Source organism: Neodiprion fabricii, chromosome 5 (assembly GCF_021155785.1).
Source record: "Neodiprion fabricii isolate iyNeoFabr1 chromosome 5, iyNeoFabr1.1, whole genome shotgun sequence".
NCBI lineage: Eukaryota > Metazoa > Arthropoda > Insecta > Hymenoptera > Diprionidae > Neodiprion > Neodiprion fabricii.
Genome location: NC_060243.1, coordinates 26,028,738 through 26,053,343, shown reverse-complemented (window position 1 = coordinate 26,053,343; position 24,606 = coordinate 26,028,738). Strand labels below are relative to the sequence as shown.

The 24,606-nt window shown below is 35.3% G+C and overlaps 3 protein-coding genes across 10 annotated transcripts in view; 2 read left to right on the top strand and 1 right to left on the bottom strand.

The window, feature by feature from the left end:
- The window catches only part of LOC124183224 (AP-3 complex subunit beta-2), a 6,558-nt gene extending 4,777 nt beyond the window's left edge, over positions 1-1,781 (top strand). For 2 of the 3 annotated variants that reach the window (XM_046571418.1, XM_046571417.1), the window contains exons 9-10: positions 459-826; positions 1,124-1,781. In XM_046571418.1, coding sequence (XP_046427374.1) covers positions 459-826; positions 1,124-1,271 — 516 coding nt within the window. In that variant the 3' untranslated portion in view covers positions 1,272-1,781. Of the gene's footprint in view, positions 1-394; positions 827-1,123 lie in introns of those variants that run through there. The other variant, XM_046571419.1, reaches the window with a different exon arrangement.
- On the bottom strand, positions 1,672-4,628 carry LOC124183239 (protein FAM169B-like). 4 transcript variants are annotated; one of them, XM_046571471.1, is made up of 6 exons: positions 4,510-4,623; positions 3,342-3,643; positions 2,947-3,127; positions 2,669-2,849; positions 1,915-2,094; positions 1,672-1,810 (listed from the first exon to the last, which is right to left on the bottom strand). In XM_046571471.1, exons 2-6 carry the CDS (start codon positions 3,389-3,391, stop codon positions 1,686-1,688), a joined length of 717 nt encoding a protein of 238 aa, XP_046427427.1. In that variant the 5' UTR covers positions 3,392-3,643; positions 4,510-4,623; the 3' UTR covers positions 1,672-1,685. The 4 variants fall into 4 exon arrangements, with proteins under 4 accessions (XP_046427427.1, XP_046427425.1, XP_046427426.1 ...); XM_046571469.1 differs by lacking the exon at positions 4,510-4,623 and adding an exon at positions 4,077-4,335; XM_046571470.1 differs by lacking the exon at positions 4,510-4,623 and adding an exon at positions 4,077-4,335 and having other exon boundaries at positions 3,342-3,632.
- LOC124183232 (tyrosine-protein kinase CSK) lies at positions 4,421-24,606 on the top strand. 3 transcript variants are annotated; one of them, XM_046571437.1, is made up of 8 exons: positions 4,425-4,777; positions 15,946-16,001; positions 17,376-17,767; positions 18,747-19,400; positions 19,793-19,988; positions 20,652-20,738; positions 20,850-20,942; positions 21,178-24,606. In XM_046571437.1, exons 2-8 carry the CDS (start codon positions 15,972-15,974, stop codon positions 21,271-21,273), a joined length of 1,548 nt encoding a protein of 515 aa, XP_046427393.1. In that variant the 5' UTR covers positions 4,425-4,777; positions 15,946-15,971; the 3' UTR covers positions 21,274-24,606. The 3 variants fall into 3 exon arrangements, with proteins under 3 accessions (XP_046427395.1, XP_046427393.1, XP_046427394.1); XM_046571438.1 differs by lacking the exon at positions 15,946-16,001; XM_046571439.1 differs by lacking the exons at positions 20,652-20,738; positions 20,850-20,942; positions 21,178-24,606 and adding an exon at positions 20,385-20,528 and having other exon boundaries at positions 4,421-4,777.

The following is a 24,606-nucleotide window of genomic DNA, read 5'->3' as shown; positions in this document are numbered from 1 at the left end:
CGGTAACCAAATCGTAATGTGATAATATTCTTTTCAAGTTTAAAAAAACTTTTTAAGGTGTGTTTGATCCTTTTAAAACCAACAAGTTTTGCTTTGTCAGACTGACTCTTCCTCTACAACTCGCGATGAGTCAGTTTCTAGTCGATTTTCAATATAAAGATGCTCGTGTTTTGAAACTACTTCAATTTCAATCTAATTTTTTACTTTAACGTCTTTGAAATAAATTATAGCCAGATTTAAACTTTAGGGGCAGATGAGTATAAAAATTATACAGAACGGAAATCTAATAGCAGAATATTCTATACTACAAGTTCAATGCAAAGTTAAAAAGCTATTAAAAAATTGACCATGTTTCCAAAACTTCTATTTATCGTAAAAATATTGATTTTTACAGGTTAGCCAAATACCAACTCACCGTCTCACGATAAAACGGAATGACGATAGTTTTCTCCTTTCAGAATCTGCCATCGGGAATTCAAGTTCACGATTTTATGCCAATACAAATACTTCAGCCGAAAACGACATCATCTTCAACAATTGGCGTTAACTTCAACGATTCAACGCAGCCGGTTAATTTAAACATAAATTATCAAAAAGACGATGAAACGCTGTCGTCCTCAGTAACAGTCAAAGCACCCGTAGGTGAATTAGTACGATCTGTAATGGTGACTGAGAGCTTCTTTACCGCGGAACAGGCCAAGTTGAAAGGGATGAATGAGCATGTGGTGAAAATAGCTTTTCCTGGACACAACAGGAAAATTATATCACAGAAAGTATTCGAATCTGCCAATGTTGCTCTGATTTCTAGTGAAGGCAATATATTAAGGTAAGATATTTACCAACTTTCAGTCGCTTTATTCAGACATAGAGAACGTGAAGTTTTATAAGTTTGTATTTGCTTTTCATGCCGAACAAAAAATTTTTATCTTCGATTTCGGATTATTTTGGTCGCAAAAGTGACTATTCTAGAATTACCTGAGCTGAATTCTCTTTCCTTATTCTTTCTTTTTTCCTTCAGTAAATTTTCCGTTTCATTTAAATGCTATAAAATTTTCCAATTCTTAAAATCATACGTAATTGATGGTTACACAAAATAAAAATAGTTTTCAAAATCTGGTTACAGGTTCGCGGCGCAGACTTTAGCCTCTAAATCGTTAGTGTTGATAACAATAAAAATCGGAGAAACTGACGATTTGGAGGTATGCGTAAACTGTGAAAAAATGGTGATAGGATCGATGCTGCTCAACGACATTAAGGCTAATTTTAAATAAACCCGCCTTCTTAATCTTAATGTTATACATAATTGATATAAAAACGATAGAGATCAAATTTGAAAAAACAAACAAATTTTCTCACCCCACCCGCATATTTCATTCCATGTTCAATCACACTATATATATTAAAAGACTAACATTGAATTGGGAAGTAAAACCGGATTGAAAGTATACATGTGTAAATCATATGCATGTAACGTATATTGTATATTATACTGATATCATCTCTAACCATTTTAACCATCATTTTTCTTCTTAATATTTTTTTTATAAATATATATATAATAACAAATGTTATCCAAATAATAGCTATATATATATATATACATATATATACACACGTTATTGAATTATTAATTCGATTTTTTGTTTTTCTTTTTTTTCCCAGCTATCCAATTAAAATCGATATAATTAACTTTTTCTTTTATTTTGCAACCCATACCATACCAATTTTTTGTTTCCCTCGTTACCGCCGTCTACAATTTCCCAAAATTTCAAACGAAATTCTTTGCTTTTCGTCAAAAATCTCGCCAAGACTGCAGTTTGTGGACGGAAGAAAAAAGAGAAAGAAAAAAATTAAAATAAAAATATTTAAAGTTAATGAGTAATCGATCTGTACAAATAAATGAGTAAACAAAACCTTTAGACATTCCATCCGATATCGGACGTGAAAAGCCAATGTCTTCGTTTGGAAACATTTGCGTTATTTTAGTTATGATTTCAGTGCCGATTCCATTACCTCTACATTCTGAACGTATGTAGGCCGTATCTAGCACTGGCATCGCGTACTCCACTTCACTTTCAGGGAATATTTTAGTACCTGTAAAAAAAACAATGTCATCAAATATTAATATTTTTTACAGCTTTTCACAGTCAATGACAAATTTCCTTAAGCATCTAGTCGAGGTGAAATCCAACTTGTGTCACAATCTGTGCGTGAAAGAATTTTTAGAAGGTTTATTAAATGACAATTTTTCTTTCAGAGATTATTTTTATCCTTATGAAGTTGTGTTGTTGGTTGATTATAAGTACGGCCTAACTTTTTGCAAAAAATTTTTTTTATAAATAATATTTTAGTAACATACATTTCGTCAGCATGGCGACGTGCTGAGTTATCAGCTGATCGTTTGAAGTCAATTATTCGAACATGAAGCACAGAATATATCGTCCAAGTTGTTAAACTTATTTTCCGGTATTAAATGAATGTTCAAGTAAAATATGGAACAAAAATCAAGTTTTGTATTTGAACCACCAGCTCGGAACAGCATGTTTCGATACATACGGATTGTTAGTGTAAATCTATTTGTCCGAATTGGAAAACGTTAATTTCTCAATTTAATAAGATTGGATTCTTAGGATTTCCAGTTACTTATGTTCACCTAGACGTGTGTTACCTTTTTGCTTGAGCGTAAAAAATCCGATCGCCGTACCGTTTTTCCATCTAAGCATAACTAAGTCAGATTCGTCAGCATAAGCAAAGACCGATTCATATTTTTCTTCCTTTGGTGAATCACGCTCTAAGTAAATAATCTGAGACAATGCGTAGTAGACGATTTTTTCCTTTCGTGTTTTAGCCTGATGAACAAAATACTTATGCGTGAAAGATATGTAAGGTAGAAACGGTAATGTAAGCAATCATCATTCAATCGTTTATTTATTTATTTACTACAACCTCCAACCAAGTATCATCGCAATCGCTGTCAATAACACCGTCGAGATTAATTACATCATCCACGGTCTTGATCGCGATAAACTTGCCACAGGTTGTGCAGTCCAGGCGCGAAATGTCTCCCTCAATTTTGTACTCTGATAAATTTAACCGCCTGCCAATCGTTTCTCTGCTTTGACGACAGCTAAAAATGGTAAAATACTTTGAAATAGAACGATGTTTGTAAATTAAATTTTAGCATATTTATTATTTTGTGTAAATTTGAAAATAATTGATTGTTAAATGCGTATTTGGCAAGCATTGCATTATATACCAGACTCTATATTGTATAGTTACGAGTATATCGTGTGGATATAGTATGCACGAGAGAGGATTTAATGCGAATGCATGAAGATCACCTTAGGCATAACATTGAATCGTGTCGAAAGCGACCCTGGAGAGTATCCATTGTGATATACCTATATATATGACTGCTTCTGTCGCAAGTTTAATGTATTTATATATGTATGCAGTGTGTCGCATGTGCTGCAAACCTCGACGAGACAGTGTCAACGTCGTCCATTAATTACGCTTCCAAAACCACTGTGACTCACTGCTTCACCTTGCGCGATTATATGTACACACTGACGTACGTGGACAATGTACACGCATACCATGTGCATCATTGCATGCAATTGGCGAGACACCAGCTGATATTCCCCTCAAAAATAATAACGAGATCAGTCATTTGGCTATTGTCAGAATACAGTCTTACAGTATACAGATATAGGGACTTTAGCAATTATCAGAGCCTGAATATCCATTTATTAGCTGGTTTGGTGAAGTTTTTGAAATTCAACATTCATCCAAAGCAAATAATCTTTGTTAATATATAATAGTTATTATCATGTTAACTGCTTCTTCTTCTTCTTTCATTTATGAATAATGAAGAAAATATTTTCATATGGATAACGTTATCGTAACGAAACATTGGGGGAAAAATGAGTACTTATTTAATTTTACAATGGTTTTGAACGAACAAGATTTCGAAACATGAGTGTGTTTTCATGTTACGGTTTACTGAATTTCAAACAATTCCAAACGTTGCGATAACGTTACTAACTTCAATTTGATGGTATTAAAGGTGTACATACAGCTAATGGAAACGAATTGATCACTACGAGTTTCACCCAAATATTCAATTTACAGACTTAAATCGCGAATTGAGAACAATTACGTTCCTCGTAACAACGACCCCTTTCATTAATTTGTCATAGGAAAAGACAATGATCAGAATCGACCGAATTGAAATCACACAGTTTTTTCGGTATTTACGGATTCCCCCCACCTCGCGGCACAGCGTGAGAATTTATTGATAGAGCATGGAGCCGAGGTTCGTTGAGCGGCCGCAAGATGGCCGCAGGCTGCCTAGTCGGTGGACTCTTATTACGGGTCGTACCGTATTACTTCAGTGCCAACCAAACAGCCGAGCGGAATTAACATAAGCGACGAGCTGCCAACCAAGTGGGCGCAAAGTGTTGTCGGATATTACAGTAGTGGTTGTAGCGTTCAATTCCACCTACATACCAGATACCTAGGCTCTGTGGCAAAATGGCCGAAGAGTTGAGATGAGCGTGTGACATTCGCTTCTCGCAGAAGTCGAAGGTGTTCTCTATGTAGTGTTACGGTGTTTGTTACGGTGTTGTGTCGACGTCGTGGTAAAAAATTGACGTCCGAGGTGAAATACTCGTCGGGTGTCGCGCTGTGTCAAGTGGATGGGTAAAAGTGTCCGGCTGGTTTAACCCCTCGACGAATACAACCGAGTGCGGAAACCACGACTCCACTTAGTTAACAGGTAATGTACAGGAAAACAACCTTCATCCGTAAACAACACGATATAAACAGAATCACTAGAATTTTACACGAAACGAGGATAGAAATCCGAGAGACTCTCATCCACGCACTAGAGTGTGCACGAACACCAGACCCCGTTTCCCGTCGGGAAGTGTGTGAATTGCTTTTTTATTTTTTCTTGATTGTTTATTTTTTTTCCCCTGTTTTTTTGTCTTTAATCGACACCGAGTTTACGCAGCGACCCGCGAGAAACTCTCGAAGTTGCTTATTTTTCTCCTCTTCCCGAGTGGAACCTCGTACTTTTTCGAACCTGTTTCTAACCGTTTTCCCCTCCGTTTTCCTAATTCTTGCTCGATCGACCGGCCCTTTAAGAGTCCGCTAACTTTCCTCGCATACCTCTCATCGCTCTAATTTTTTCAAGTATTTACTTGCTACCCCAATACGTAGAAACAAAACGACGTTCTCTCCTTCGCAATTCGCTGTTACTTACTACAGGCACTTTGCGCGAGAATTCGTTATGTTTTATTCAATGTTTGAACGGACGGAATATGCAGCAGCAGCAGCACCTCTCGAAATTCGCTTACCCGTCGGTAAACCTCGACGACTCGGTGTTATTAGGATCTCGCCTCCTTCACGCTTTTACGATTTTTAACAAGCGTCAATAACCAGGGTGTTCAGTCGTCGTGGAATTTCGACAGTCACGGAATTCTCCCACCATGGAATTTGATGTTTCGACCTTGAGAGACAGAGAGAGAGAGCGAAAGCGAGAGAGAGAGAGAGAGAGAGGGAGGGAGGAGAGCTTGTCTGAGAGAGTAAACGAAAAGATAGAAACGCCAGAGAATTTTATATCGTGTCTTGGAATTCCTTCGCGTTTCACCACCGAGCCGTCGGAATTCGTTCTTGATTGAAGTAGAGAAGAAGTGGAAGAAGAAGAATAAGAAGAAGAAGACATTCGAGAATGAAAATCATCAGCGGTATTTTCACTTTGCTGATACCGTACGGAACAGATACTATTTACAACGCTGCGACGACTCTCGCGCGAATTCCACATTGGGCGAGAGGAACTTTTTCTCTTTCTTCCTCTCGAAAAACCACTTTTTCCGACATCGCGTTGGCGATCGAACGAAGGAATGGAATTATCATACGATTTCACCGCGTAGTATTTACGCCTGCACGTAACGACGAGCGTTAATATCGACTCTTAATTTCTTCAGCCGGTTTAATGCTCACGGTTAGCGCAGTCGACTTCTTCCTCCATCTGCACACGACGACCTCGAAGAACGTGTGAAATATTATACGTAAAGAGACTTCCACACTTGCGAGCATAGGATGAAGATTATTTCAACACGCGAGCGTTGAAATTCTTTTTCTCTCTTTCTCTCTCCCTCTCTCGATTCTTAATTAAACGAAAAATTTTTCTAAAAAGAAGCGAAGAAATGTGTAAACCGTGCGTAAAGTAATCCCGAATGAATTAACGCTTATCGTGAAATAATAATGATAATGGTAATGATAAGACTTAACGGTTCCAGAAGCCCCAGATTAAGTTGTTATAAACGTTTGATAACTCGTCTCGAGGCGATAGTTCTGAGTAACAGGTTCTTGGTAAAAAATGCGGTTGCCATCGATTCGTGTTTGTTTTTTTTTTTTTCACTTTCCTGTTGTTGTTTTCGTTGGCTTAAACGGTTGAGTTACGGTGATAAGTATTCTTGCCACCTATTTTATACCCATCTTTTGTGTATTTAAGAGAACTTGTCAACATAATTCTTTACGGTTTTTTTAAATTTGTTGAGTAGAAAAATGGTACCTTCAAAGGGTCAGTACAAGAACATCTCTTCGATCAAATATCTGCCGGTTTATTCTCCAATCGAATGTAGGTATATGTTTTTCGACTCTTTGGTAGACGGTTTTTTTTTCTTTTCTCTCTTTGCTTTTCAGCAATGCTCGTTAAAGTTTTGTTTTGTTTTGTCTTGTCTTCTTTTTCACACTATATTTTGATTTGTCGATAATATACGAACAGAGAGAAATATATGTTCGGTAGGTCAAGGCTGCTGCCTGCACTGCGTTTTACGCACGTACGCACGCGTTGTGTGTATGGTATGTATATCTTTTCGTCTCTCCAGATGTGTGTCCCTTCTTCTTCTTCTTCTTCTTCTTCTTCTTCGTTCTCTTTCCTTCTTCGTTGAATCTAAATTTATCCCTCTTCGAATTCTTACACCACGGTTGTTGATGCGTAAAGCCGCAACGAGGTTGTATGGTGGTTGGCACAGAGTCGCAGAGATACGGTGAATACCTACCAGGTATAAACGGAATACTCACGCGATTTGTACAAAAATACCGACGAGGTATTTATCTGCCCGCATATCATGTGTGCTGTTTTCACCGCGTGGGTTTGAGAAGACTATGAACGAATGCGAAAGTCGCGCTGCTCCCTCTCGGTTATATCATACACGTACTTTTGATTCCGCAGGCATGTGCGCGTCAAATATATACGCTTTCATCGAGTGGATAGTAATATTGATGATAATAATGATAGTAATGAATAAATCTAGGTGTAATTGTAACACCGTTAAAACAAAAAAAAACGAAAAACAAAAGAACATGTATATAGAAGAGAGAACGAAAGAAAATTCGAGATAAACTAAATGAAGGACGGGAGAGGTAAATTGTAAAATAAAAAAAATGGATTTATCCCTTTTGCTTAACGCGAGTTAATTTTATAAAACCTCCGTGCACGTCGTGCGAACTCCTTTAATTAGTGAAAAAATAAATCTGTTACTTATATTACGTACGTACACGGTTACCGGAAACTGTTGCCGCCATGTTGTTGGATGGTTGGAAGAGGAGAGACATAATAGGCACAGGTGGTCTCGGGCTTAATGGATATAAGGTTGTAATATAATGATGGTGAAATTGAGAGGCACAGCGGTAGGATGGGTCGTGCTGTTTAATTATTTTCAACAAGGAGAGAGAAAAGAATAAGAAGAAGAAGAAAGGAGAAGACAGTCTTCCGGCAAATTAGCTGCTGCTGTTGCAAATTCACTTTTTTACATCTAGTCGTCGGATGAAGTAAATTGTTCGAATCGCATCCCGCGATACTAATTTGGCTCATCGTCGTCGCCTCCGTTGCTTGCCTCTGTAATTAATTAAACTATGGATATCGTATGGCTATTGTATGTACATTAGGGTATTTCGGAAAAAAATAATTTGTGATTTTTCACCAAGGCACCCCCTAAAAAGTTTGTTCAGGTTAAAATAAAGGTTCTGTCAAAAAGTGAGAATTTTACGTTACATGGAAGATGGTGCTTTTCGTTGATTTTTCACTTTTCTAAATTTTAGATTATTCGATTGGAAACAAAGATAAGAAATAAGATATGTTTTCATATTGTGGAATTACTTTTATTTCGTTTCTTTTTCACATACAATCTGCTCACAATTAACAACAATTCACGTTTTGAATAGTATTCTTCATTTCCGATTACCACCAAAGTGTGGTAGAAAGTTATATTATTATACCCTTATAGGGACGAAAAATGCAAGGAAACGCACAAATCGAGAGTAAAAAAAAAAAAAATTGAATAATTATAAATAATGTCAAGGCGTCTGACTAGTGATTAAAAATTTGTATGGTAATTGACATTTTTTCAAACTCTATAATGTGTTATTGCGACGAATTTTAAAAATAATAGATACAAGTCTTTGTTTTGACGGAGTGGTGATGAAAATAAATGAAATTTCGTACCAAACATTTCGTTCTCGCTTTAACGATGACTAATGAGGTTAAAAATAATATTGTCGACGCTAACTTATAATTATAATTCGGTGTATTTGGATGCTCGTTCTTTTTTTTTTTTCTTACTCTTACAATGCGTACTAACGAATGAATTTTTATACAATAAACTTTCAAGTCTCACTATATTATTGCGATGAGTCAACTTTTATAAGAAGATAGTATTCCATGGTTTTTCGGGTCGCTGATTACGAACCTGAAATCAGATATCAAAAATTCAAGATAGCGAACGAAAATTTCAAAGTTAATCAAATCCGGTTAAAAAACTTTATGCACTGGTTTTCGGGGTTGCTAATAAGATTCGCCATACTGAATTTTGATAATCTAATTTCAAATTCATAATCAGCGACCTCAAAAAATACTGGACAGAGTTTTTTCGCCGGATGCGCTCGAATTTGATTTATTTTCGTCCGCCATATTGGATCCGCCATGTTGAATTTTTTGAATCCGATTTCAGATTCGGAATCAACGATCCCAAAAAATTATAATTCATGCGTAGAGGAGTAAGTTTCTCAGAAATGAATTATTCCTGTAATTTATTACAATTGTTTTCAATCAATTTGTTACTAACGATAAGAACCGCAAAGAAAAGTGTTGACAAGTACTCTAAATATACTAAAAATGGATACAAAGTAGATGGTAAAAATACTTGACACAATGATTGAGTATACTTGTAATTTAATTTGAAACATTTGTTGTAGTATATCACTGAAAGCTATTGCCAGTCGCTTTTCGCGAAGACGGAAAAATGATGAAAAACACAAATAAAATCAACTTCCAAACACCGGGACGTTAAACATTTATAACGCGATTTATAAGGCTGACAGATGTTGTGGGATTTACTCTCGGTCATTGTACGGTAAATTGTACTGTTAAGAATACCGAACGAGTGAATCCTTTTTCACATTTATTATGCAGCGTTATATATTCTTTATGCGTATTTTTACGTTCCCGAAAATTGAAGCACCTTTTTTAATCTCTTGTTTTGCATTCTAGATTTATTATAAATGAACCTGTTGCTGCTATTTTTACATTAAATTCGTTATCGAAACACGAAATGTACAACAATAGAGACAAATCGCACGCGAATTCATGTTTTACTTAATTTTCTGTAAATCAGATTCGATGGTAAAAAAGTGTCAAGGAAAAACATGAAAAATATTAATTGATAGTTGCTTCTAATACGGATTCTGAGATACAATGATGAATATTTAAAGAGATATTGAAACTTGGGAAGCTAATCGAGTCCTCGATATCGTAGAATTATTATTTATCATCCTGATAATTATTTGTTTATCATTAAAACTCGTACGAGAAAATTGCAAAAGCCATTAATGCAATTGGATTTTATTCATGAGTCATGAAATGTCGAAATCATCGCGAGCATAACGTCACCGTATGTTTATATTTTGCGATTAGCGAAACGTGATACGTGTCTATGAATAATAAATGAAACGATAAGGATGTGAAGAAATTTGATCTGTAATTTCACTGCATATCGTATTGCATTTTTGTTATTTACTGTAACAATTATATCTCAGACATTTTACTCCGGTTTATGTTAATATTGTTTTCTCTCGGTTCGTTTTCCGTGTTCCGAACGTAAAGTTGGAAAATTTTTCCGAAATCCAGGCAAATTATATTACAATCTTGCTTAAACGTCTCGTGAACGTTCTTACGAATGTCAAGTAAAAGGGAGAAATTAAATATATATATATATATACAATAAAAAATAAAAAGAGAACAGATTCCACTAAAAAATGCAGGAAAAATCTGCTACCTTTGTATGAAAAAAAATAATATCTTTGGCATGGGTATTTTTTTTCGGTGAGGTTAAAGTTGGTAACGTTGCTGCAACGATGCATGTTTCGGAAAAATCGTTACTTCGCACCTTTAGGATTGTCCGAAATTTAGTCAGCCGTGATAAACAAAACAGGCTCGTATTTTGAAAATTCAACTTTTCGAAAGTCGTTCTAAAATTCCTCAGTGATGATTTTCCTTCCCGAGTTTCCGTTACGTTAACGTAACCCTCTTTTTACATACACATGGGACGGTTTTGAAATTGGCCGGAATGACCATGATTCCGAAGGTAAAAATATCGAAAATTGAAAAATACGGAAAGATGGAAGTGGCGAAACTTTCAGCAAGTCAGAAATTCACAGAACTGAAAATCTTCGATCGTAAAGAATTTCGATGCTTCGGATTTTTATATTTTCTAATTTTCTTACTTCCGGGAGTTCGACTCGTCGGATTTACGCCATTTCGGAACTTTCAGCTTTGGGTTTCGGCTCAATCAAAACTTTGACTTCAAGGTTTCGCAACTAAAAAATTGCGGAATTCTGCGCCTTCGGAACTTTTCAAATTCGAAATTTCAACCCCACCTCGTCTAGATGTATAATGTATGTAGCGTTACGAAGTGCGCATCATGAAGGCGATCACGATGATGTCACCTAAATGGAAGTGAACATTTACAGCATTTACGTACATATACGTGTGTGTATAACTTTGCATATGTGCGAAGGTACGTGTATATTCGCAAAGCATGCAAACGATGTCGTGTAAGAGTACGTGATAGGTGCTCGGTTGAAACCATACGTGCAGGCACATACGTAATATACAACTCACTTTGCGTGCCCCCCAAAGTGCGTACATTATATATATATATATATATATATATATATATATATATTCGTTTAGCAAAGCTGCCGGTGATGCTGAAACTTTCTGAAACATGTGGAATTTTTCGGATTTTTAATCGAGAGGAAAATAACTCGGTGAATTGATGCGTCGATAAGTTTGTGAATTAATTCCAATTCACCTGAATTAATGAGAATTAATTGAATTGTCAAAAATTAACTGAGGATTGATTGAATTATGGAAAATTAAGTCGAGTTCATTTGAATTAGTTTGGACTTGTGGCAGAATTAGTTGTTCGGGGTGAGATAAAATTTATTTGAATTAACGGGAAATGCAAAGGAATGAATTGAATTTTTTTTTAACTGATTTGAATTAGAGTGAATTATTGGGAATTATTGTGAAAAAGATTCGATATTCATGAATTGAAATGAATTGAGTCGAATTGAAGAAGTTTGTCTGAATTACAAGGATTAAGTTTGAATTACTTGAAAATTAATTTAAATTAATACAAGTAAAAACAATTATTACGTCAGTCAAATATGGATTTATTTTCCCCCTTGTTTTTACTCGCATCTTTATGCTACGGAATATATTGCGTGGTATTTAATTTTTTCTATTCATTTATGTTTTCATCGTCATACTTATTTACATTATTATTTGCACATATTTTAATAGTAAACTGCCGACGTTGAGATGATTTTGATGTTTGTTATAGAAATGATTTCGTAATATCCTAAATGAGACTAAAACGGTAATATTAAAATAAAATTCTGCATTGGTTATTATCGGTAGTCATGAGAAATCATTTAGGACTACAGAAATCATATGAGAAATTACCTGATGAAAGTAAAATTTATTTTTCACGTAATCCCTCTCAATCACTCTGTAAAATGTAATTAAAATCATATCGCTCTTTCTTACAAAGTGGATTTCAGGAAAGTTATTCATATCCTGATAACCGTAAATAAGAACGACGTTGAGTGCTCGGTCGGTAAAGGTAGGACTGCTGTGTAACCTTAAATACAAATCTACATTTACAATGTATGAATCAGCTTGCTATATTCGTATGCTTCAAACGCCAATCAACACTTCGTCTTTTACATGTTGGGAAGAAGAAAAAATAAATTATCACCGATTGTTTTTCAATCTTTGACAATAAAACGATGATATGGCTCGAATAAATTAACGAATACATTCTCGATTATATTTATAATCGATGAAAAAGATTGGTTCAAATCATTCACATAATTCGCGAATAAATTGATTGAACTTGATTAAGTACATTGAAACTGTGCCGTGTGTTCTCATAATAAGGAATTCTGAGAACGATGAAACCGAGTGAATAAAACGAGACTCGTTGTGTGAAAAAAAAAAAAAAAAAAAAATAAACAAACTTGCCAATTAAAGTTCCTTATTTCTCTTCAATTTTATTTCATATCGCAAATTGAAGTCGATTTACGGTCAGTCTAATCTTAAGCTGCGTGCAGTTTCAAAGAATCCTCACAGGTTTATTCGTATGTACGAATCGTTTTCACGCCACACATGTTTATACACGTATATGTCTATAAACACCGCGCGATGTGCGTATAAAATAGTAATTTCAAGTGGCATGAAAAGTGGGTGCGTGCTAGTTTACCAGTCTAGCTCTATCCTGAGTAATGGCCACTTAAGATTACGTAAAGGTGATTCATGTGTATTAGTATGTCGGTCTGCGAGTCCTCACCTTACATCAAATACCTCCATGTGTCCTCCACCTACGTATAAATTTTATTATTACATATGTAGGTATCTTCTCCTTCTTTCTTCCTCTTTTCCTGCTTCTTCTTCTTCTCTCGTATGACATAACTGACGTCATTGCCGATGCCGAGGAAAAACGCACGCTGAATTATTCAATACATCTTTTATTTATTCAGCTATTTCATTTTTTCACCCCGTTTTTTTTTTTTTTTTGTTTCTCTATCGGGAAACGTAAAATCAATGCAAGGTTTCCGCTTGCTTGAAAAATTGATCTGTGCAATCGTTTATCTTTCGCCGCGATTGAATATTTCGCGATTCGCCGTTGTCCATATTTTTTTTAACATTTTTATCCTCCGCGAAAATATTACACTACACACGTCAGGCTGACTTACAGATTTTGAAAATGAGGCGAAATTTTAAACGATCTTTTCTCAATTCTAATCGAGTAAACTTTTCGCAAACTCTTGCAATGTACATCGAATTTTGCCAATTTCTATCACTCTTATCATCGTTACGAATTGTAATTTATATCACACAATGATGTAAAGATAGTCGAAGTATCGTTGCGATTGAATTAATTCTTTGAAAATGTGACGATTCGATCGGAGAAAGAGTGAAGAAGAAAAAAAAAGAAAAAGAAATGGAAATAGTCAAAATCAGAACAAAATAAAACGTATACACATGAAAATTCAGACTTTATCAGACTTCAGATCGTCACGCGATAATCGGACTAATAATTTTTTAAAATTCAATCCTTTGAACCTTAATTTATCCGCTACTGCATACATATGACATCTGATATAGTTTTGATGATAACAACAGCCGCATGAATTCACACGATGTATCTACAAACATCTACGACTCATGCACTAGTTTTCTTTATCTATACCACAATCGATGTACATTTCCGTTGCAAGTGTGTGCGTGTGTGTGTATATATATATATATATATACATATATATATATATATAGTAAACAAATAAAGAAAAGAAAAAACCGAGAGAGGAAGATAATACTTGATATGTAGAGGATAAGAATCCTATTTATATATTTGATGACGATATAACAGCTACTGTACAGCGATTGTCGTTCGATAATTATTATCGTTATTTAGAAAGTCGAAATGTCTTTTGATTACGGAAGAAAAAAAAAAAGACGAGACGGTGATATGCAACGACCAGTTTCTTCCTAGAGATTCTTCAAATTTATTTATAAGCGTATCGTGAAAGATTATGCAATTTTTTTAGCTTTTCGTAAAATCACTGACGAGGTTTGAAATTTTTCAAATATATAATCGAAACAACTGATCGTATAAATGAAATTCAGAAAAATTTCAAGTTAATGTTAAATTAAAGCCGATTTTTTAATTTATCGTTTAACGTTAGAAATCCGCGTTTAACGTCATGGAAATATTATACTAACAAAACAATGTCTTAATTTTCAAACGGTTGCCGAAATTATATTTGAAAAACGTATGTAAAAAAAAAAAAACGATTTTGTTTACATTATATAAACATCGTTACGTGCAGTTTTACAAGAGCTATATGTATTCAAAAAAAAAAAAAAAAAAATGTACATGCATCGTTTGAATAAATACTCAATTATAGTTAAGCTGTTGATAATTTGCAGTTTATTTCAACGAGGGTATAATAATATAATTTAAATGAGGTGGGGTTGGAAAAATAGTTTGCCGCGGATGTTGATCGTGTAATAAATTGTCATCGCCGCGCCTTGTATGTTGAATCACACGTCGTAAGATATTCAGATTATCTGTATTTGTATATGGGGAATTTCATGCAAGCCCAACGAATGAGTAATTTTTGATTTTATTGAAAAAAATTTCTGCAATCTTCCCCTGAATTTTATCAGACATTATTTTATTGAACGGCTCAATTATTTATAAATATTTAAAGTGATTTTGATGAGGAAATTTTTTAAAATACTCAAAAAAATGTCAAACTATATTTTCTACTCGTTAACGGTCCTGAATATGATGTAAAGAAATTATGATCGAAAAATGGAAAGAAACGAAATGAAAATAATATTACGTCTTCACGTCTGGGTGAAAGTCTGGCCTATGCTGTGTATAATATAGAAAACTTTCAGAATTACATGCAAATTATTATATTACAGGCATGCATATCGATTTAACACCGAGTCCGCGATTAATCAAACACCTAATTAAATATTCCTCGGCAGCGAGTTTCTTCCTCCTCTTATTATTCGTCAGCTGGCAATATGGCAGGTATAAGCAGCAAAAGTGGCGGAGAGACTAGTTTGCATAATTGGTGCACGTATTAATCTGCATACACGTACATACGTAGGCGTGCATCTTGGTATTAATTTACGCAATGCGATGAATGAAATACGCAGTTATATGCATATAATTATATGTATATAGATTATTGTTTTTCACAATCACGCAACTTATCAACTTCACCAATGACTATCGTTACACGTATTATCCGTTAACGTCATCAGGCCGGAAATCTAGATCTGGTGATTCATGATTTTAACATTATATTTTACTATTTTTTTCTTTTACAGAAAATTCATTTCATTGTTCGTGTCCATAATTTAACCAAGCCATGTTTGTTCGATGCAGTGTTTACGTGAATGTAACGAACCAACAAGTGTTTGTTTAATTAAATATATCATTTAAATTCTTTGTGAAGTCTGTTATCATTCAAACATCCTTTACATAGCCTGGTAAATATAATCGTCAGCTGTGTTGAACGTTCACATTGTCTAGGAAGAAATCTCATTCGATTTAACAATTTTAAACCAATCGAATGATATTTTATAGTTGTTATTCCGTTTCGTCGAACAAATTGTTTGATCGAATTGAGCTACAGACATATATCGATTCAAATACCTGTATCAGCCTCACCAAAATGTAGCTACATGAAGTGAAACTACAAAATGAAATTACTTATGATTGTGCGTTGTATTGAATCCTCGTATATTTTTTGCAAATAGATTCAAGACTCGTTGTTTTGTTTTTGTAGATAATGGTCGCCCACCGTCATTGATAATGAGCCAAAATCTGCAGAATTCAACGCTGGTGAGTAATTCGCGGTAGTTCAGTAATATTCGAATAGATGCAAATATGGCGAAGAAGGAGACGCAGAACAAAGAGGAAGTTGACGATAATAACTCATCGGTGGTTGCTTTCTGTCGAGTCTGCGGTTATCTTGCGGAATGAGTTGTTAAAGCGATGCAGGAATCGCTGCCAGAGAAGATAAATCGAACACGAATGCCGTCGGAGAATTTTTCACTTACTTTGTCTTTCGTATATCTTTATAACGTGTATAATTACATTAAACTTGATACTATGCAGACTTCGCTCGCAGCTTCATGTTTGACAATGAGAGCTTATACAAATCATTAGCTGGCTCACTCACTGTTTCGTTAACCCTGAGTTTTAGTTGTCTTTAAGTAAGTTTTTATATAGGTATCTAAAAACAAACGCGAGAAATTGACGGTCTCGATAACACTAGTCCTAGAAACTTTAACCGCTATTTTCGCAAATAATTTAGAGATGATTCTTCCGATTTTGAGTTATCGTTGTACAAAAATAGACATTTGTAGTAAATTATTGGCAAGGACTCGAACGGTGAAGTCACAATGTGACCTAGAAATTTTCTTTCTTGTGAATAAATTTGCTTAATCGTTTGTCGCGATATAAACTCCCAAAATTCAATGAAGCTGAAGTTAGTAACGTTGACGTAACGTAACATTGGGGAAGTCACTATTTTGCAAGTTTATAGTGAGTTTGAAGTAATTAACTTTTCAAAATATGAACTTGTTTTGTGCTGTTATATTTTACTGCAGTTCAGAAATTCCTCTAGCTACGAATTAACGATTTTTTTACGAAACGTGAATCATTACAGTAACGTTTCTAACTTCAGTTCCATAAAATTGAATAATACGCAAAGCCCCACTTTTCTTGATTGTTTACCCAGGAGGCAAATTCGGTCGTTTTGGGCCGGGCGTAATTTTGCAATATGAGTCGTACGTGAGGACGCAATACGAGCCAAAGACGAATATTGCAAATAGGCGAGGCGAAAAGACCGTTGCCTCCTTGTTGCACACGATTCTTTGTATACAACAAGAGTATGCTACGTGTTTTTTCACGCAGTACAAAATTGAGGTTAGGGTCACGTAACGTCAGATTTTCTCGCGACAGCGCATGCGCGCAGCATTGAAAGGACCACCTTTAACTCCTAGGACTTGAAAGTGGTATTTTCTGTACTCCGCGCATGCGCATTCGCAGACTCACTGGACCGTCATAGAAAACGCGCATGGAAAAACGCGTAAAGGATGCTCGCGTTATATAAAAGAGATTTTCGGCATTATATGTATTCCTGTAATTTCATTTACACCTTCACAACTTATAAGTAAAAATCTTTATCTCAGTCATAACGAATGATTTCAGAGGTTGATTCAGCCGACAGTGGCAGCCGCAGTGATGCCTACGTATCACAACACGGGTGGTGGATATCCGAATATTTCGGCGACACCACGTCAAGCGAAGCTCGATGGGAACCAAAATCACCACACAATACCCTCGAATCTTACCTCCCATAATTCCCTCGGCCAAAATACGACCCAGCATACAGCTTCGTCGAATCTGCACACGGTAACACCGTTACCAGTTTCACCTACAATGACACATCATTCGATGTCGGCGAACGTCACGCAATCCCTCACTCATGGTGGTAATTTAACAACACCCACCGTCATAATGGCCTCGAATTCGGGCAACATTGCCAATCCGACACCCATGACGAACAACCCCAGGCACGAAGTCAAGCTGAACGCAATGCCGTAAGTTGTTTGAAAATTTGATACGCTTGAAATGCATGGATATTCCGGAATTACAGCAACATTTTCTTGGGATCTTCCGGTGCCTGGAAAATGTAATGTCGGAAAGTTTTGTTTGTCCAGCATGGAATTCCTGGTAGGATAGGCTCATGGAAAACCGGGGAATGTCAGGGGGGAAAAAATTGTTCAGAGAATTTCAAACTTGGTCTGCGAAAAAGTGATATGACGAAACGTCTGATAAATGGCTGAAAAGGAAATTGATAAATTCCTATTTCATTATTGTAAAGAAAATCAAATCATCGTACCAGGTAATCCAGGCCAATTGCACAACCATGAAATGAAAAACACCGTCAGACTTAGAAGGTGTGCAATTCTTCTAAATTGCCTGGTATAACAATGTGAATTTTTTATCGGATAGTAGCACCAATGCCCACTGAAATCTCGCATTTGCAGATATTAAAAAAAAATTATTACTCTTCCAGTAAGATATATGCTGAAAATGTGGTCGAAACACCTATAATTTAATTGGGGAAATCCACTCTCTTGGTGGGAGTGGTTAGACTTGAGAAAATAATCTGGAAATATCAGGGAATTGTTTTTGAATTATTTGGAGCTGATTTGGAGGGCGAATGATGAAAATTTCATACGAGCCCTAAATAAGAAACACTCTAATATGTATATTAACACGAGGAAAGCATTTAACTACAACTATCTGTCTCTTTTCTCTTCAAAATTTGAAACCATCATGCATAATGTGGGGTCTATCGTTGTTAGGAGACTGGAAATGCTGATGTCATTTCATTTAAGGCATGTGAACACATTGAAAAGTGAAAGGGTTCGTTAATGACTGACTAGAAAAAAAATTTATTACCAACACAGCTTGATGGTATGATATTTTATTCAGAAAATCACAGTACAGATGTTCGGTGAAAGTAAAAGAGAATCATATTTTCCATAAAAATGAAACGCTTGAATTCCTCAGCTGGTTCCACGGCAAGATATCGAGAGAAACTGCGGAGAGGCTGCTGCGTCCAAGAGAGGACGGTCTGTTCCTGGTTAGAGAGTCGACGAATTTTCCTGGCGATTATACGCTGTGTGTGTGCTTTCAAGGCCGCGTCGAGCACTACAGAGTAAAGTACAAAAACAATCAGCTGACCATCGACGACGAGGAGTTCTTCGAAAACCTCGCCCTCCTAGTCGAGCATTACGAGCAGGACGCCGATGGCCTTTGCACCCAGCTCACCAAGTCGCTTCCCAAACAGGGCAAGCAGGACTTCTGCGTTGATCCCAAGGCCTTCGTTGAGGCTGGATGGGTGATACAGACCCACGAACTTGAGCTGAGGGAGTGCATAGGAAAGGGTGAGTTCGGCGACGTTCTTTTAGGGGTCTACAGAGGGGAAAGAGTCGCGGTAAAAATGCTCAAAGACAACAGCGAGGCTGCCCAAAGGTTCCTAGCTGAAGCGAGTCTGATGACCTCCCTTATACACGACAATCTTGTCAAGCTGCTCGGACTCGTCTTCAACAATCAGCACATGTACCTCGTCACTGAGTATATGAGTAAAGGGTCCCTTGTCGATTACCTCAGATCTAGGGGAAGACTTCACGTGTCGAAAAAGGATCAGATCAATTTTGCCTAGTAAGTATTTATGGAGATTTTTGGAACAACTGATTGTGAGACAACTAGATAGATTGGAAAATGTGTGAATGTGAATTATACCGTCTTAGTGTTCTTTATAATGACTTAGATACCTGAGAAAATAATTCAAGCTTTTTAAATGTAGAATTAATATTCTTTCAAATTCTCATTCAACAACTGCCGTAAATAGTTGATTTTGCAGAATCGCACTATCATATGCGCTGGATTCTGTTTGCCCCGTGATTCTCAGAAAGTTTCACATAGCTCTGCTGTATTTTTCGCAAAATGATTTTTATACATGTCGAATTTCATCGATTTCTTCAACAGAGTAACAAAGATAACTATAAATTATAGCAAGTGTACTGACCTGAACCGTTTGCATTCGTTCGCAGTGATACCTGCGCTGGTATGGCATATTTGGAATCAAGACATGTTGTGCATCGAGACCTGGCCGCAAGAAATGTCCTTGTTGCGGAGGACAATTCTGCGAAAGTATCTGACTTTGGACTAGCACGCGATGAAAACTTCACTCTTGATGCTGGAAAGCTGCCGATAAAATGGACCGCTCCTGAGGCTCTTAGGAACAACGTGAGTTCATCTCTAAATCGCGTAATGATTGTACTAACGGAGTGCAAGCCTCTCTCGCTTTTTCTCTCTGCTCATCTGTCCTTCTGATTCTTAGCAATCTTTTTCTGTACTTATACTTTTTTTTTCTTAATTCTCAGAATTTGCTCTTTATATCGCAAAGCGAGAGCAAGAAGAGTTATAAACTGAAAAATCGTTCGACGTGTCTTTCTCTGCACTTATTCGTACCCATCCAATTTCTTTGTATTATTCAGTCAATTCAAACTATAGAAACAAATTCAGCAGAGGAAGAGAATGTTTGATTGAAAGTAATTCGCCTGTGTTTCATTTGACGAATTATTGCAATTAATTTTTAACTTGTCCTTATTTTTCAATATTCTCATTCTCTTCTTAATCCAGATAGTTCAGATTGTTTGTCGCTTGCTCGAGTCGCTTAGCAAAAGAAGAATCTAATGTATGGATGTGAAAAAAAAAATGTGAGTCAAAATTTATTCGGATTCCCTAATCACAAAATGCGATTTCTTGGGCTGAGTATTTTGATAAATACTGGTAAATATTAATATTCTTTTCTCTATTTGATTCTAATTCTCTTTTCTTTTCATTTCAATCCAGTGTACAAAGAGTATCATAGACACGCATACACAACAGTAATTTATATCGTTACAGAAATTTTCAAACAAATCGGATATGTGGAGTTTTGGTATTCTTCTATGGGAGATCTACTCTTTTGGCAGAGTACCGTATCCTAGAATTGTGAGTATCGTAATAGTCCCGTTTCAATGTCTTGATTTCATGAGAAAAATAATGTTGTTGAACTAGGCAATGAATACTATACATAATAATTTATGTTTGAAACCAATTTAGCCATTAGCAGATGTCGTGAAGTGTGTTGAAAAAGGCTACAAAATGGAACCACCGGATGGATGCCCACCTGAAGTTTACGAAATCATGAGACAGGTATTAAAAAATGTTTTGCTAATGGATTGACCATTGTTTACAGAGAAAATTGCAATATATGCTGATATAAAAGTATGTGTTTCTAATTTTTGGAGAAATATAGTCGATTTACGAAAAGAGAAAGTAAAGAGATTACAAAGAAATTGAAATTGTCTGAATGATATTGATCTATCCATTTTCCATGGTGTATCTACTTGTGTTTAATAAATATTTTGATGTATTTGACGTTCCCCAGGCGTGGGATCTTCAGCCAGAAAAGAGACCAACCTTTCACGACATCAAAGTAAAACTTGGGCAGCTGAAAATTGAATATACTATGTGCGCAAATTGAAATGAAGTAAGAAACGAACAAATGTTCCAACTAAACTTTTTACGGATAGGAGGAACAAAAGTGAGAAAACGTCGTGTATGTGAAAACGTGATCTAGCATCAGAGTGGCAATACAAAAGTTAGTAGATGAAGGGATACCTCCTAAATACTCGGAAAGAAAAATCAAGAGAAAACAAAGCCAAGAAACTAGAGAAATGTAATCTAGACTGTAAATTGTATAAAAGAGAAAACGGAGTAAGAAAAATTTTTATTTCCGTTTGTTTGTAATTTATTGATATTTTAGTTCACATATTATATTGTAAACGTATCCGGGATCTTTTTGATTTTTATACACGGACGTAGCTCAATCTGCATCGATTGTGCCTTTCTTTGAATGAATCGACAGGACAGTATTGACTTGAAAGATGTTATCGTAACAATTGCCAGATTCTCGCTTGAGGCGAAGGATCGAGATATGGATTTTAGAAGGAGAAAAGCAAAGAACAAATTAATATTGCGCGAATGTATACAGTAGAGATGGAATTTAGCTGCAATCTGTGGGAGTGTAGAATAGTTGTAACCAGAACAATCATCATCCTGCCATCTTTTCGGTTCGTAGAAATAAAGTTAATTTCTTCTCACCATTCGCAGTCTCGGAATGTCAAGAGATACTTACTGTATGATATCCCAGACAATACGAAATCCAGAATTCGTCACAGAACAACGTTTGAAAATAGAACTTCACCTGACAAAAGATGTCTTCGATCCTGGACGGAGAGATACACAAGGCTTTTCTGAGACCTTGCGGGTGACAATGAACAAAAGAATGGTTAAAAAAAATATCGTTCCACGTTTAATTAAAAGATATTTTTTTCGCACAAGCAAGGTCAAAGTTTGTTAAGCAGAAATGTTTTATTAATTCGATGTTCGAGTAAAAGTCGTTTTAAAGAATTATTTAAGGTGCAATGTGTCTTGAAAAGACATTCTGTAGAAACGATATAATACGCCCAGCAGTTGTATCGAAGAATAGAATTCAACTGACAAATGTCTTTTAGATAACCATTTTTAAACAACGACAATAAACGAGAGAAATAAACATCTTAAGAATTCCAAGTGTCCAATAGATAAAGAAAAAGTTATTTACGCACAGGGTAAAAAATAAGGTCGAAACTACGAATCTTTCGGTCGTATGTTGATCTTAGAATTTATTTAACACGACTTTTGACTTCGTGCTTGTTTTTTTAGTATCGAGATGAGAGATTTGTTTGGTATGTTTGAATCTGATTTAAGTTAAAAACTTCCGGTTGATTGTCTGAATTGGTACCTTACGTCGCAAATAAAGAAGTGTCAATGTCAAAAATGCAACTTTCATTCTTTGGACATTTGATTCCTACCTGTTTTAACGACTAATTGTATAAATATAATTGTAAATATTCATTTATGTGCATGCACATGTAACAATGTTACAATATTCATATATGTGCATACACATTAGTATCTGTAAAATCATTATAAATAATATGAAATGTGTGTGTGCGGGTAAAGAAGTAGACGAGAAGGATATAATGCGAAGTTTAAGAAAGTTTAACAAAGTTTAACTAGGTACACAATATTATACATCGGTGTATATATATATACGTGTATATATATTGTATCTATACCTTGATATATATACATATACGTATGTATGTATATTTATACGTGCAGGATGTTCCTATGACTCTAAAATTAGGAATTACTCGATGCTCTTCACTGTACTGGTTGCGTCCCTATGTTATTGTTGAATGATACCGTCTCACCTGCAATCGAATTTCAATCATGTCACTGGACATCCTGCAGCTGAACAAAATTATCGGCTAATTTATACAGTACGTGGTACGAGAATGATGAGCATATACATGTTACGAAACTACGGAATTGTATAATTTCTGTCGTAAATTTTGTCCAGCCCCCCAATAGTTCGTCGGTTTCGTTGTTGTCGGAATGACGATCATTATGTTATGATTGTTGTGTTATTTTTTTTTTTATTCCATACTTGTACATTTTTCTTATTATCATATTACTGCAATTATTATTAAAATCATTATAATTACTAATATTATTATTATTTATACATCAGTTTTTACATTCTCGTCGAAGCAATACCTGAACTGTTTGCAATTGCTTAATTGTGGACAATCTACGGGTAGTTTCGATTTTTTTTTTTTTGTTTCCAAGTAATTTTATTACACCTTTAACTCATCATTTTGCAATGTATTTACCCAATTCCTTAGATGGTAAGAAATTTAATATATATATTAATATAAAATTATTATTATCATTATCATTATTATCATCACCGTCACTGTCATTGCGAATCATTATTATACAAGTATACATGTATGTCACCAGATGGAAATAAGCTTCGTACATCATACGTGTACAGCGTACGTTACGAATTGGGAGAGATTAAACTAAAAATTATTGTAAAGGAGAAATTTATTGAAGTAGGTACTCGTGTGCAATAAATAATTTGTTTGTTTTTACTTTTTCTGTCTTAGAAATTGTAGTATAGACTCGACGTAATAAACTTGTCATATCGGAAACTATCTAATATAAACATTGTAAAATTTCAATGAGAATTTAATATGGTAGATATACTTAACGCTCTCCTTTTTTGTAGCGTAAGCTTCGTGTCGTCGGTCCTGTTGTACCGCTTGCATGGGTGTAATTTTACACGTACGTTTAGTTTTCAGGTATTATGTATATGTGGAAAGCAGGGGGTCTCGATATTTTGATCTAGTTATTTCATGTGTAGTTGCTACATAAATTATGAATCGTATCTATTCGAAGAATCTGATATATTGTATACATTTGAGAGTAATATAATTGCGGGAAAAAATAGAAAAATTTACCAGTCTAAACGATGGACATTATACATGAAAGATTAAAGTAATAATAATTGCCAATGGATATACTATGTAAGGTATATATTTATATTCTATCTCCAAATTTACTCCGATTACGAAGATGTTAACGGATTGCTTCTCAATCTTCCAAATATGAACTAATCTTTCTTTTTTAAATATTACTCTTTCTTTTCACAAAGGATTTAAATAGTCGGTTCATTTGGTAGCTAAGACCTACTAATGGTAAAAGTTGATCGCAACGAATTTTTGCGTTGCAAAAAATTTCGATCAAAATCGAAAGAATAAAAATACATAGCTCCAATAATCAAAAGTGCGTAACCTGCCTAAATTTTACTTGCAAACACACGAATATCAGATTAAGTTATACAAAGGGAAAAAAAAAAAAAAAACACCGTTTCAAAATGTATCTGCTCAATCCGATTTAAGTACATCAATAGTTTGTAACA

Coding starts and splice junctions, on each gene's coding strand:
- LOC124183232 (XM_046571437.1), top strand. CDS start 15,972: ATGAGCCAAAATCTGCAGAATTCAACGCTG. Junction 19,989..20,651: donor CTGAGGCTCTTAGGAACAAC/GTGAGTTCATCT, acceptor ATATCGTTACAG/AAATTTTCAAACAAATCGGA. Junction 20,739..20,849: donor GAGTACCGTATCCTAGAATT/GTGAGTATCGTA, acceptor AAACCAATTTAG/CCATTAGCAGATGTCGTGAA.
- LOC124183239 (XM_046571468.1), bottom strand. CDS start 4,565: ATGTCACACGCTCATCTCAACTCTTCGGCCATTTTGCCACAGAGCCTA. Junction 2,095..2,668: donor TTTTACGCTCAAGCAAAAAG/GTAACACACGTC, acceptor TTTTTTTTACAG/GTACTAAAATATTCCCTGAA. Junction 1,811..1,914: donor ATCGGATGGAATGTCTAAAG/GTTTTGTTTACT, acceptor CACAAACTGCAG/TCTTGGCGAGATTTTTGACG.